This window comes from Enhydra lutris, unplaced genomic scaffold, assembly GCF_002288905.1.
Source record: "Enhydra lutris kenyoni isolate GAN:26980312 unplaced genomic scaffold, ASM228890v2 scaffoldscaffold51, whole genome shotgun sequence".
In the NCBI taxonomy this organism is placed as follows: Eukaryota; Metazoa; Chordata; class Mammalia; order Carnivora; family Mustelidae; genus Enhydra; species Enhydra lutris.
The window spans coordinates 3,658,985-3,673,628 of NW_019154135.1; the positions used below are offsets into that span (position 1 = coordinate 3,658,985).

The 14,644-nt window shown below is 44.4% G+C and overlaps 1 protein-coding gene across 1 annotated transcript in view; it reads right to left on the reverse strand.

Moving 5' to 3' along the window:
- Positions 1–14,644, reverse strand: part of LOC111157049 (GLI family zinc finger 3) — a 277,575-nt gene that overhangs the window by 252,016 nt on the left and 10,915 nt on the right. The window contains exon 2 of the mRNA XM_022518260.1: positions 10,639–10,803. Within this exon, the coding sequence (XP_022373968.1) occupies positions 10,639–10,762 (124 nt within the window). The 5' untranslated portion in view covers positions 10,763–10,803. The remainder of the gene's footprint in view (positions 1–10,638; positions 10,804–14,644) is intronic.

Below are 14,644 nucleotides of genomic sequence, written 5' to 3' on the forward strand. Positions count from 1 at the left end.
CCCACCTTATTTGTAATACGAATCTAATTGAGCTTCATGAACACGGTGGAACGTAGTGTATTATCTCCCTCATCAGGTGATCAATGATTTCATTAATAAGACAGATAACAAAACTGTCATATCATCGACACTGTTATGAAAGATGATCCTGGCTTCCCGCTCCATTTCCCAAGGTCCGGGGTTCTCTGTGGCAGCTCTGAGTCCATTCAATATTTTCCACAGACAGAGAAAAGTGAAAATCCATTTTGAAACCAATTTCAATTAGGATCCAGAAGCTGTTATCACAGGTGTCGCGGAATGGGCCCGTGAGTGGAAATGTCGCCTATCCATTCTGAAATGAAACCTTATCAGGGGTTACAAAGATGGCTGGGGACAGCCTATCTGTAAATTACTTTTCGTCCTGTGTTAACTCAACCTTAGTCCTGTCATATGGAATTCTTTCCATCCCCGGGTAATAATCTAATGACTAACGAGACACAGCGCCCAAACGGCTTGCAGCCGGACAGGGCTGTCCCCTAAAACGGGTGCAAATGTGGCCAGAGCCGGCGGCAGACAAGCACAGGGCTGGGCAGGCTTTAAATGATAGAACGAAAAGTTGATTATGGGAAATAAAAGAAGCCCGTCTCCACCCACTGCATTCCTGGTGATTTTTCAATTGCAAACTCCAAGGCTCCGTTACTTCATTAATGCGGCACCCAAGTCGGGAGGCTTTTCTCTCACATCTTCCAAGCTCCTTTTAGCAAATTATCCCATGACGGCGGATTTATTCAGTCAAAGACCTCGGACTTTGAGAGGCAACAAAAGAATCAAGAGACTTTCTGGTCCACCTGCCTGGCGAATGATGAGCCAGGGAAAAGTCCCCCCCAGAGAAACCAATCAAACCATTGTGCGGCACAGCCAGACCTTTTCAACTGTCAAGCCAGAGAGCAGGGGGAGAGATGAAAGGACGCGGGGTGAAGCTACCATTTACGGAACCATGTGGGAATGGTCTCCGAAGATTTAATAATTGGGATGGAACTCAACTTTCTACAACTAAAGGGAAAAAGAGAGAGAGAGAGAGAGAGAGAGAGAGAGAGCCCAAGAAGAGGAAAGAGTCAAAGAAAGGGGTTTTAAAAAAAAAAAAAAAAAGAGGGGGAATGAAAAAGGAAAAAAACAGCGCCTAAGTCAGAGTAGGAAGAACTTTTAAAATAAAAACGTCCCCTACCTGAGATGAAGTCCCATCTGTAAAAGTAGAGGGGAAAGAGAAGGAAGTTGCCAAAAAAAAAAGGGGGGGGGAGAAAACAGATTTAACAAAGGCTTTGCTATTTTTTTCTCTAGGTTAGAGCTGCATTACGTGTTCTGATTCTAATGTTCTCATGCAATTAATTCACGGAGGCAAAACAACAGCAGAAAAAGCCCTCAGTAATAGGAGTGCTTTGGGTTTTAAGTAAAATGACATTTTAAATATGCCTAAAAGGAAACAATACATTGACCGGACACTCAGAAAAGACAGACTAGGAGACACGCTAGGCCATATACTTCTGGGCAATATTCAAGAACGTTGTACTCCCACTACCAATTCAACATGAAATACTTAAAAAGAAAGGGGAAAAAACTATGTGTACAGGGTCTTAAAAAAAAATGGACTTTCTGAAAACACGAAATACACGTAACATCCAGCAGCAACTGTAGTTCTAATGCTTCCTGCTATTACTACCGACTCTTACAACATGTATCACTAAGCCAAGTTTAAAAAGCAAGCAATTATCAAATGGGGCGCGCCTGAACCTATGTCCTGACTGTGGTGGTGGCTACATGACTTTATCGATTTGTCCAAACTCACAGGCGTGCACAATAAGAGTGAATTGTGCACCATGTAAGTTCTTTTTTTTAATAAATGTGAATGATGGCAGATGTATTTGGAAAGATTTCCATGTAAATGAGAGAACAGGGGGATTTTTGCTTTTACTATCCCCCCCCACCAGCCCCCACCTCCTTCTCTGCCTGGGACCCTGGTGGACCCAGAGCTCAGTGTGGCGATCCTGTATGATCCCATCCTGCGAGCTGCTGGACGAGCTGCTGGACACGCAGGCCCTTCCCCCACCTGGGCCCAAGACGTAGGAGGCAGAAGGCCACCAGGCCACCTCCCCAGGCGAGCATGCCCGCCCACTAGCGCTGTCTTGGCCCTGAGCTACTGCTCTTGCTGTTATTCTTACTGTTTCTGATTCTGAACCAGGTTAATTCTGGAAATGCGAAATAACCACATCGCTTGATCAAGAGTAAGCAAAGCAGCCCAGAACTTTCCACAGGCCATGCACACCATCCCGTGGCTTTTTAGTCCCAAGTGTGCGAGGCTCTGGCAAGATGGGTTTGATATTCATTCCTCATGTATCTGGGTGCCCGAGAATTGTCCTTTTAGAGGAGAAATCCAATAGTTACATACACGAGAAAAAGGAGCCTTGCCCTTGGGGAAGCCCATTAGCACAGAATTACTGATTTCATCCCACAATTTGGATGAGTATTTATAAATGAGAAGGAGACCCTGAGAGCATCTGCTTAGTTAAATCCAAACGTGTGCCCATATCAGGACCAGTGATTTGAGGCAGTGTGCCGATCACAGCTCCTGTCATCTGCCTCCTTCCTGTTAAACTAGGTCTTGAGGACCACATTTTAAGACTTTTGGGCAGTACCCTCTAATTCTCTTGATCAGATTAAAGTTTACCCACTCCTAGATTATTTCCAAACGATGTTGTGCTGAAAGAATGAGATGAAAGGTGCCCGTGAATGAAATCCTGTCAACTTATGCTCCGAAGAGCCCATTTACTAGTAACAGCTGACATGGTGGGTACTCACCGTGCTGGCCTCAGAGATGTTAAGTAATTAGCCCAAGATCACACAGCAATGAAGGGACAGAGCTGGGATTCAAGCCCTGGCGTTAACACTGCCACTAGGCGCCACATGTCACCTGTCCCCATGGAGCGGCCGTCAGTCCTGGTAAGCTTGGGCAGCATGCCACGCAGTCCCACTGAATGTCCCCTGGGGACCTCCCAGCACAAGACACTGAAGTGGGGTGGGGCATGGGGGACAAATCAGGTGCTATGTTCAAAAAAAATTTAACTAAGGAAATATAAGTCAAAACCACCACATACCTGTCACAATGGCTAAAATCAAGCACACAGGAAAAAACAAAGGTTGGCGAGGATGTGAAGGAGGGGAAACCCTCTTGCACTGTTGCTGGGAATGCAAGCTGGGGCAGCCACTCTGGAGAATAGTGTGGAGGTTCCTCAGGAAGTTAAAAATAGAGCTACCCTACAACACAGCAATCCCACTACTGGGTATTTACCCCAAAGGATACAAACATACAGATTTGAAGGGGTACATGTACCCGGATGTTTACAGCAGCATTATCAGCACTAGCCAAACTGGAGAAAGCCCAGATGTCTATCGACTGATGAATGGATAAAGAAGATGGGGTGTGTGTGCAATGGAATATTATGCAGCCATCAAAAATGAAATTGTGCCATTTGCAATGATGTGGATGGAACTAGAGGGCATTACGCTAAGTGAAATAAATGAGAGAAAAACAAACACCATAGAATCTCACTCATAAGTGGAATTTACGAAAGAAAACAGACAAACACGTGGGAAGGGGGGTTTAAAAAAGGAGGGGGGGAGAGAGAGAGAAAGAAGGAAACAAGCCATGAGAGACTCTGAAAGACAGAGAACAAACTGAGGGCTGGTGGAAGGAGGTGGGTGGGGGATGGGCTAGATGGGGGATGGGCACTCAGGAGGGCACTTGTGTTGAGCTGGGGCGGGGGATTATATGGAAGTGATGAATCACTGAATTCTACTCCTGAAACCAAAACTGCATTCTATGTTAACGAACAAAAATTTAAATCACAAAAAATGTTTTAACTGAAAGATAAACATGTTATGGAGATGGGAAAGAGATGAACAGGTGGGGTACATAGGACTTTTAGGGCAGTGAAACTGTTCTGTAGGACACTCTCACAGTGGCTACATGTCCTGACACATCTGTCCAATCCCACAGGATCTACAACACAAGGAGCGGCCTCTAATGAAAACTAGGGACTTCGGTTAACAATAGTGTGCCAATACTGGTCCATCAGTTTTAACAAATGTACCACACTGTTAACAAGGGGACCTAAGGGGTTAGGGGGTAGACAGGAACTCTGTACCCTCAGCTCCATTTTTCTGTAAATCTAAAACTTCTCTAAAATATAATCTTTTCATGAAAATAATAATCATAAATAAAATACCCCCAAAAACAAGTGCTACCAGGTAGTTGCCAAAAGGACACAAGTCTGTATGGAGAGAGAGAGAGAGAGAGAGAGAGAGAGAAGGAGGACAGTCACAGCTGAGAAGAATTTACACAGATTCTATGGAAGAACAACATAAACAGAAGCAAAGAGCCCTTCAATTTAACTAAAATATGGGTTACACATGGGAAAGTATGGTAACAGATCAGACTGGAAAGTCAGACTGCGGTCAGATTTTTGGAAGATACCTAAATGTTAATCAAAGGGTTCTGAACAGTATTCTATATGTAACTGGGAATCACTGAGGGTTCTAGAGGAGGGGCGTGGCATGACCAGAACCATAAAAAGATTCATTTGGCAGAAACAAGTCCCATAAATGAGAAGCGCAGAGACCAACGGCAAGGTGATTGGACAGAAGGTTACTTTAACTGTCTAGGCATGAGGTAGTAGGTTTTAAATAGCACAGCGCAGTAGGGTGGCCTGAAGGGACACAGGGGTGAATAATTACAGAGGAAAATCTACCAGGACTTCAAAACTAGTAGGATGTGGGAAGCATGAGAGACAGAGGGGTCAAAGGTGACGGTGCGGTTTCAAGCCTGGGTGACTGCAGGAAAGGTGATCTCCTCAGCCAAAATAAGAATCAGAGGTTGCTGGGTTCTGGGACACGTGAGTATGGAGTGCAAGGGAGCCAGAGCTCTTATGAGAATCAGATTATCTATCATTAGTTAGTTGGTTTAAAAAGGTGAACGCTTCTTTAAGAATCATAAAATCTAACTCTAATACGACACAAACCAACTCCTTTACCCCAGAAAAAAGAATCAAGAAAAGGGACATGCACATGCCGTTTCGTATGCTAAGCCATATAATCAATGTTAGTTTTTCAAGGTCAAAAGAATTCGAAATAAATGTGCTCAAAATTATTTTCCTGATTTTCTGGCTTAAGGAAGCATTCAGAAGAATGGTGCAGAAACTTTGCTATCCATCCTTCCTTAAGATGTGCAATCAGAGAAAGACAATTATTGAATGATCTCACTGATAGGAGGAATTTGAGAAACAAAACAGAGGATCATAGGGGAAGGGAGGGAAAAATGAAACAAGATGAATCCAGAGAGGGAGACAAACCCTAAGAGACTCTTAATCTCAGGAAACAAACTGAGGGTTGCTGGAGTGGAGTGGGTTGGGGGGATAGGGTGGCTGGGGGATGGACATTGGGGACGGTATGTGTTATGGTGAGCGCTGTGAATTGTGTAAGACTGATGAATCACAGGCCTGCACCCCTGAAACAAATAATACATTATATGTTAATTTTTTTAAAAAATGTGCAAACTTGGTCACATTCGGGATTTGTGAAACATCTTGAACTATTTTCCAGGGTCCGGCAGATTCAAAATTACTTTTCCCAAACATTTTTCCCTTAATTTCAAAATCTATGTGTATATTCAAGAAAACACAATCCTTTTGTTTTGGATTCGTAACATTTAACTCGTCCACAGGCTCTGTCCCAGAACAACGGCTGACATTTGCTCTTTCGACAGAAGGCTACAGACACTGCCTCACTTCATCCTCTACAGATCCTGTGAAGTGGGTCTCATCACTTTCTTGCTAAAAAGACGAGGAAATTGAGACTTTGAGAAGTTAATTTGCCTGCACTCACAGCTAGTCTAACCTGGTGCCAGAACTCAATCCAAGCCTTCCCATCCCCAAACTTGGGGGTTCTCCTAACCAATCATCCTATAATTTGAAATCCATTTTATCTGACAGCCCTTCCCAACTATCATGTGTCAGGAAAAAAATGTGGCCAAGAAAAAAAAAAAAGGGTTGAACATCTAAAGGCACTAGAAAACTAAAAGTCACAGTCTATAGTGTACAAATCGCTCACCCATTTCTGAGCAGAATTAAGTACATCTTATCATTAAAAAAAAATAATAAAAATCAAGGGGCGCCTGGGTGGCTCAGTGGGTTAAGGCTTCTGCCTCAGGCTCGGGTCATGATCCCAGGGTCCTGGGATAGAGCTCTGAGTCGGGCTCTCTGCTCAGCAAGGAGCCTGCTTCTTCCTCTCTCTCTGCCTGCCTCTCTGCCTACTTGTGATCTCTATCTGTCAAATAAATAAATAAAATCTTAAAAAAAAAAAAATCAAGGAGACAAGAGCTCATGATAGAGAACAGCCAATGAATTCCAAATTTCCAACCAAACTCTGAGCCCCCTTACTCTCAGCCAGGAGACCAGTTGCTACCACAATACACTGACAGGAAAATCCCAGGGCCAGGAAATAACCAAAGGTTAAAGTTAAAAAAAAAGTATCTCCTTACATATTTGCAGACCACAACACTCTCCCCTTACAAACCTTTAAGAGTCTTTTTTAAGCAGAGGAGAACCAAGGCCCTTCCTCTTGAAAGAAGAAAGTGAACAGGGAACTTCCTCTCCATTATTAATCTATCAACTGTGGTTTCATATTGCATCACCATTAGGATAATAATTTCTGTTTTCTATCATTTAAGGTATGTTCCCAATAACCATCAGAGCCAATAAAACATCTCTGAGACCACGGCCTACATACGTTCATTATTAGGGCCTTTCTTGTTTTTAAAGCAGAGTAGTAGGCTAATAAGAAAGATCAGATTACTCTTTTCAAAGAAAATCATCGGCCCAAAATGACATAAAAGACTTCAAATTGGAAAGTCAGTGTTTGCAAGTCATGGAAGGAAATGTTATGGGGTAAAGATCGTGTTTAAAACCTCGAAATATCTGGACTAAAATCCATTTACTATTTACAAAACATAACATGGAGCTTTAAAAGCAACGAATCCATACCAGCAACAAACAGATTATTCAGGAATTTTCCTTGCGGTCCTAGCATGTTAGCACACTTGGCAGTTTTTAAGTAAACAATACCACCTAAATATGTGAGCACTCACTGTGTATGTGAAATATATTAGATGCCAAAAATAATCCTTCACTCACAATTGCACGTAACAAAGACTCAGAGAGCCGAAAGTCTTTTCTTCTGTCATTTACGTTGACTAAATAACCCTAAAGCTTAAAATCAAACACGTGAAACACACACATTGCGGTTCCTGGGTAAGAATACTAAATGCTTTCTAGGTTGATATGGGGTCTTCAATGTTAGAAAAATCAAACATGGCTTGTCTTCCCCAACCCCCCCCCATACAAGTCTCAGAACAATTTGTCACTTGTGTGTGTCATTTTAAATTTCAGCATTAAGAGTCAAATGCTTATTTAGAAGTCTGCTCCGTTTTTGAGCCATACATTTGGGGTGAGTGAATGTGTGTGTTTAAACAAAACTCTGTATGAGTGTTGTTCTAGCACGAGATACTCAGCTGAGAAAACGAGGAAAACAGATGTGCAAGGACATGCAATGGAATGTGCGTGGTTTGGCTGGAAGGTTCACAATTGGGAACAAACCGTAGCACATAATGGCTGGAAATTAAGTCAACCTAACACAGTACCAATAACAAAACTTTTTTGTTTGCCTGTTTTATTTTATTGCAATCATGAAATTGCAGACGGGAGTGGGGAAAATGCGTGTATTGCATCCGTTTGGTTCTTGATGCTAAACTCATCTTTAACCGTTCATGGGCAACTTCCTGAATTTCAGAGCTTTGTAAAGAAAGTCCAGGACACCCCTGGACGCAGGAGCAATCAGCACTAGCTATGATCAGATGGAAATGATTTTAATGTCCTTTGTGCGAACAGCTTCTGTGCAGGTATCGAGGTACCTCTGAAATGTTTATAAAGAGAGAAGAGAGAAAAGGAGACAGAACGGACAAAGATCAGATGACCATGGCCATGGCAGCCACCTGCTAGCACAGACACAAAGCGCCAGCAGCCCCACGTCCGCTGAAACCCAAAGTGAACCCGGACCAAAGCCCCCAGCCGAGCTGGGTGCCCACAGCCAAGTGTGGAGGGAAGCAGGAGGCCAGGTAGGAGTCTGCAGAACAAGTAAGAGGCTGGGTCATTCCAGCCCCTGGAGCAGGATCCTAGGGCTCCAAAGAGGCTGCAAACTGGTTAGGAAAACCTGCGGGAGGACCTGGGAGGGTTATTAGCATTGCTTAAGCAGAGCAATCGCTAAGAAAAAGGTTTTAGTTCTTGTCTTTAAATTTGTTTTCTAGTTTTCCTGGAATCTTCCGGAACGGCAATCCGTGCGTCAAACCACCAGTTACATTCTTCTTTTACTTGGTTGGGTCTTTATATTACCCAATACATATCAGAAGTTAATGAAGCCCTTAGGAGATACAGGAACACTGGGGACAGAGAGCTGCTGGAACAGCCCTCCTGCAGGCCTGTGCCCCACAAAACTCATGAACATCTGCCCCAAATAGGGCAGGTTCAACCCCACCCCCACCTAGGCGCAGGGGACAACGTGTGTTTCAAGGACACGGGCCGCTCAGGGCCAAAAGCTGGCGGGGTTTGGTTCAGGGTCCGTGACTGGTTCAGAAGACAGGCCTAACTTGGCAAATCTAGACCGCTCCTTCTAGACTGGCTAATGTCCTCGACGGACGGCTGGGCTCCCATGGGGCTGGTTAGGTTGGTTCTGTTCTGAGTCACCCTAAACAGGTTCATGAGAGGAGCCTATGGTCAGTGTGGCTCAGGACAAACCCGGTGGCACCGAAACCCTCCCAGGCATGGGTGGGGCCGGCAGGAGCAGCAGTGCCTTCACTGGGACAGACGGACCACGGGGGGACAGCGCCTTCCCAGGGGTCCCCACAGGACGGCCAGCTGACACTCGTTCTCCTTCTCACCTGTTTTCACACACCCACGTGCACACTCGTATGCACACAGGCTCACACATGCCCACACACTTCCACACACTCTCACACACCCTCACACGCTTGCAAGCTGTCAAGATAACCAAAGTCGATGTTTCCTGAAGCTTAACACCCAACAGAGCTTATTCCTGTGACGTCCCTGTGGGAAATGATCGGACAACCTACCCTGCAGGTGCTGACTCTATCTCTGAAATAAGAAATTTGCCTAATTTTTACGAATTCCAGGAAAAAAAGAAACGAGGGTCCCGTAATGTTTTTTAAGGCAAAAGCGGGGGTTTCTATAAGCACACCAGAAGAATGACACAACAATCCAGCCCCACTAAAATAAGACCCAGCCCGGACTTCAAATACCACAAATAAAGGGAGAAACAGGGACAAATTTCCACAGGTATGGAAATTCATTATTTTAACTCAGATGTGAATAGATGTCCCCGAGCATCAATTCAAAACTGGACTCATAAGTGGCGGATTGAACGCCAGCCTGTGCCGTGGCCCAGCAAAGCCAACAACACATACTGGTGACAGTCAGGAATGGGAGTCACGGACAGGGATGGGCACAGGGAGCAGCGCGGCCAGGCTCCTGGGTGTCAGCTTGGACAATGCCACAGTCAGGAAAGGAAGGTGCGCTTACCTTCCAAAGTAGATTCTGACTCTCCAGGGGTATGCAAAATATATATATGTATATAAGTTACAAATAAATTAAAGCCCATAGGGAGGGAGGAAGTAGGTTGGCTCGTGCCAATCAGTGTGCCCAGGTGTGCAGCACCCAAAAGGCAGGAGAAAAGACCCGCTCATTCTTTTCAAGGGCACATGGAAAAGGGGAAGGGCGATGGGAGGAGGCTGGGGAGGCTAGGAAACCTACAAAAAGTAAAGGCACCAACTGGCCTAGGAGAGTACAAAAGCGGGAAAAGGAAGCGGTCACCATTAACCTGTTCAATCTGGGCTCTGGAATTTGTTTGCCGTGCTCCATGCTTGAATTGAAATGCCTCTCGACATTGTGCTTAAAATATTAAAAAAAAATATATCGCCCCTAAACAGCAGCTAGGTATTACCTGTCAACACAATTAAGTCCATTTCTATAAGCCAACAGCAAAACCTGTGCCTCAGACACCAGTGTCACCTTGAGGTCCAATCATGAACAACTTTTAAAATCCTTTTGAGCAAACTGCATGGAGTTGGTGGGGGAGACACGGATCCTCCCACCAAATCCTGACAAGGCAACTTCAGTGTCTTTTGTGATAACTAATAACTAATTATTCCAACTAGTGTAGACTTTCCATGTGAAATGCAAAGTATTTTGAACTCTTGCCAGACTAATCAAGATGATTTCCAGAATGCCACAACAGAAACTTCCTATAATAAATAAGCTATCACATTTACATCTCAAATTAGAAAATTTGGAAGAAAACATGTAGTTTCAGTGCCAAAGTAGAGATTACTAAAGCCTGCCCATCCCTCACCCCCCTTTTGCTTTCTTTAGCCTCTAAAAGAGCAAACCCTGGTCCAGGTGCAAATGTTCAGTGTACAAGGAATGCAGAGAACACAGAAGCGACTCTAGGCGTGGCTGCTGGAGATCCCCCGTGGCTGCTCACCATTGGAAGTGGTGCTGGAGGCCACGGCTTTCTCGCTGACATCTGTTCGCGTGGAGCATTTCACTATGGAATTCTCCACTTTCTTCTTCTCAGTGGTCGTGGAGCTGTGGGACTGGGCCTCCATGATGCCTTCTCATTACTTCAGCTCTCTGCTACCAGGAACGCCTGAAACAAAACAATGGCGCCATCAACTTCCAGCAAGGGTGGGCAAAAAAAAATCTCACTTAAAAGTTCACTTTGAGGGAGCGCCTGGGTGGCTCCGTGGGTTAAGCCTCTGCCTTCGGCTCAGGTCATGATCTCAGGGTCCTGGGATCGAACCCCGCATCAGGCTCTCTGCTCAGCAGGGAGCCTGCTTCCTTCTCTCTCTCTCTCTGCCTGCCTCTCTGCCTACTTGTGATCTCTGTCAAATAAATAAAATCTTTGAAAAAAAAAAAAAAGTTCACTTCGCCTTTGGCCGGAAGGGGAGCCTAGAGCTTTAGCAAGTTCAAGAACCTTGCCCACAGGTTTTCTTGCAAAAAACACCTCCAAGCTGTAATAACAAGCCAGTCGAATTCTGTCTACACGTGCAAAAGGAGAAGGGAGGGAACTATCCATAACATGAGACTCTCCCCAAATTCCTACTGGACATTTGTTATTAAGTAGTCTAAAGATCTCAATTTTCAGCTGTGTTTACAGTGTGAAACCCAAGGGTTGCATGGCTTTCTTATGCCACATCTACTAATGTCTCTTCAGGTGGCCAAATTTATAAGGAGTGGCATGGTGACGACTTTCCAAAAAAGGGGAAGGTTTTTGAGTATTAATTAGAAGTTTCAAAGAGCATGGCCATTTCTCAAACCCAAGCCCAACTCCCAAGTTTGGAAGCAGAGAGTGATGTGGGCCAAGAAGCCCGTGATATTATATGCTCCCCTTTTCTGAGCTACCTGAACAGCAATCTGCCCCTCCATCGTAATTCACGGAGGTGAACCATACTCTCCAGGCTTTCTTAAACACATGAGAACGTTTCAATTCACTCATGCTACATTTTGAAAACCAATGAAGGCAACAGAACAACGTGCTCTGGAAGCCACAGGAAAAGTCAAAAGATTGCCAAGAGCCAAGACGGGAGACCACTTAAGAAATACGAAAACCCAGCTACAAACAAGTGGGGCGAGTGGGTCCTCTTTCACTGGCTGCTTCATTCATGCGATAATTGTCCTAACTCATCATTCATCAATTTTCACTCTCTCTGGTTCTTTTTTTTTTTTTTTTTTTTTTTTTTTTTTTTTGCAGTCATGAGCTGCACCTACCAAGAATGCAAGATGAAAACAGTCCTCTCCAGCACAAGTTTTCCTCAAGCTGTCTACAATGCAACACTCATGGTGGGCATTAGCAGACGCCACCGTATTCAATCCAAACAACGATAAGTGAAATAAAATAAAATAAATAAAAACTGCTTAACCGACTGAAAGGGTTGAAATACCAGATGAAATCTTTCTAGTCATCCTTAACTCAGGGATTTAATTGCAAGGGAATTGCCAAGTCTTTCTTTATTGTGTGAGCCATTCTCCCTTTGGTCTGGAATTCAAGTAACTGGGAAGGCTTAAGGTCCAGAGGCTGCTAAGAGCTAGAGAACTCCCTCTTCTGCTAACTTCCATTTCTTTGCCTTGATTATCCACTGTCATTCATTGTAAAACACACAAGTTACTTAAGAACAGCTTTTCTAGAACAAAAAAGAAAAAAAAGCAGCACTGAGTTGAATTTGCATATCAATTGTGAGATCCACTCCAAATTCAGAAACATCCCTCAAAGAGGGCTCACAAAGTCCCAGAGCAAAGGAGCTGCTGAGCTTTCCACTGGGCTGAGGCCAGGCGCTGGTCCAGAGGCCCTAGCCTCTGCAGAGACTGGTACCTGAGTGGTGCCCCCTGGAGTTACCCTGCGTCTCAGTTTTCTCATCTGCCACATGACCAGAATCACACCCGGGTACTTGGGACTTAACCTTGGGGGAAGGTGGGTACAGTCCTCTTTAAGAGTATGTTTAAAGTCATGGATCAGGATGCCTGGGTGGCTCAGTGGGTTAAAGCCTCTGCTTTCAGCTCAGGTCTTGATCCCAGGGTCCTGGGATCGAGCCCCACATTGGGCTCTCTGCTCAGCGGGGACCCTGCTTCTTCCTCTCTCTCTCTGCCTGCTTCTCTGCCTACTTGTGATCTCTGTCTGTCAAATAAATAAATAAATAAAATCTTTAAAAAAAAATAAATAATAAAGTCATGGATCCTCTCCCCCAGAAAAACACCCTTTAACACACACCAAAGAGTGTACATTTGATTTCCAAAGGATCACAGGCCCTCCAAGCTCTTCCATGAACCCAGACAGAGGACCCTTAAAGGAGAGACTTTGGACAGTCTCTTTTTGCTCTAACGATCTCAGAACGATTCTAATTTTTCGGAAAGCTCCCCCCAAACTGATGGAAAGGTCATCTTTATGGTATGCCATGAGAACAGTCCAACCCAATCCAGAGCACTGATTCCCAAGGTCGGACAAGAGCCACCCAGATCAGTGTTGCTACAGTGCTTGCAAGACATTCAGATTCCCAGGACCAGTCCCCAATGTCTTGGAGGTAGTGCCCGGAACTTTTATTTTAGCCAGCACCGGTAAGCACCTGGCTCACCAAAGCTTGCGGACAACATTTCCACACAGTTCTCCTCACTGATATGTACCCAGTGCAACAGATACCCTGTGAAGCTTTTCCAACCGGATAAAGAAACGATGAATGGCACCCCAGACTACTGAACTTTTTTTTTTTTTAAAGATTTTATTTATTTATTTGACAGAGATCACAAGTAGGCAGAGAAGCAGGCAGAGAGAGAGAGAGAGGAGGAAGCAGGCTCCCCGCTGAGCAGAGAGCCCGATGTGGGGCTTGATCCCAGGACCCTGAGATCATGACCCCAGCAGAAGGCAGAGGCTTTAACCCACTGAGCCACCCAGGCGCCCCCAGACTACTGAATTTCAACAGCCTGCCCTGAGCCTTTCCCAGCGCCCATCACAATAATGAAGTCATCTTCCAGAATCTTTACCGAATGGCTTCATGCTCAGCTTCCCCTCCAGATCCTAAGCTCCATGAAGACAAGCGCCATGTCTTATCTTCCTAGCACCTCATACCCCTAAGAATATGTACCAAGTAAACACATGATCCTGAGAGGACCTGGTGACCCGGACAATTCTGTAGTGTCTTCAATTTTGATCACCATTGACTGCACTACGTATCTTTTCTTTTATATCCAGTGTTCCTTCAAAAACTGACATATTCCACAAAAACTAGTTTTTAATCTAGTTTTACCTAGTTTTTAAGAGGGATATTTCACCAAAACACTCCATTCGCACCCATTTTGGATAAACAGGCATTTACTCTAATTGTTCCCCTCAAAACCCACCATACAGTTTTATTGGTCGAATCTGGATGGAGTTTGCTAAGTTAAAACTGCACATGGAAACAAGCCAATGGACCAGAAAGAAGAAAAAATCATGAAGAGATGGGATTCCTTCCTGGCTAAGAAGTAAGTCTCTCTTTTAGTAGAGGGAGCTAATTAACACTAGTGAGGTGACAAGTCACCAAAGTTCCTTGACAAACTTAGGTTTTGTGGAGTTGTTGGTTTTTCCCCCCAAGCAAAGGACTTCCTTTTAACAAAGCAATAAACCCTCCAAGTACTCATCACCAGAGAGAGAGGCTCACGTGAGAAGAGGTAAAGCCCCAGGCACTGACTGAAATTGCACTAATTAATGGTCTTAGAGAATACTAATTCCTACCCCCTCCCCCTGTTTGAAAGGGATTTTTTTTTAAATGGGCCCTTGGTCACTCAAGATCTACCCCCTTCTTCTATTTTGACAACTTATTTTTGGATCTCATTAGTTAGTAACTAATTATTTAAAAGTGTGGTTTAGGCTTGGAACAGGACTATAAAAATGGCAACTTGCCAAGGTAGACATCTGCTTCCTGTATATCCCTCTAAGTTCTATCAGCTTATTTTACTGA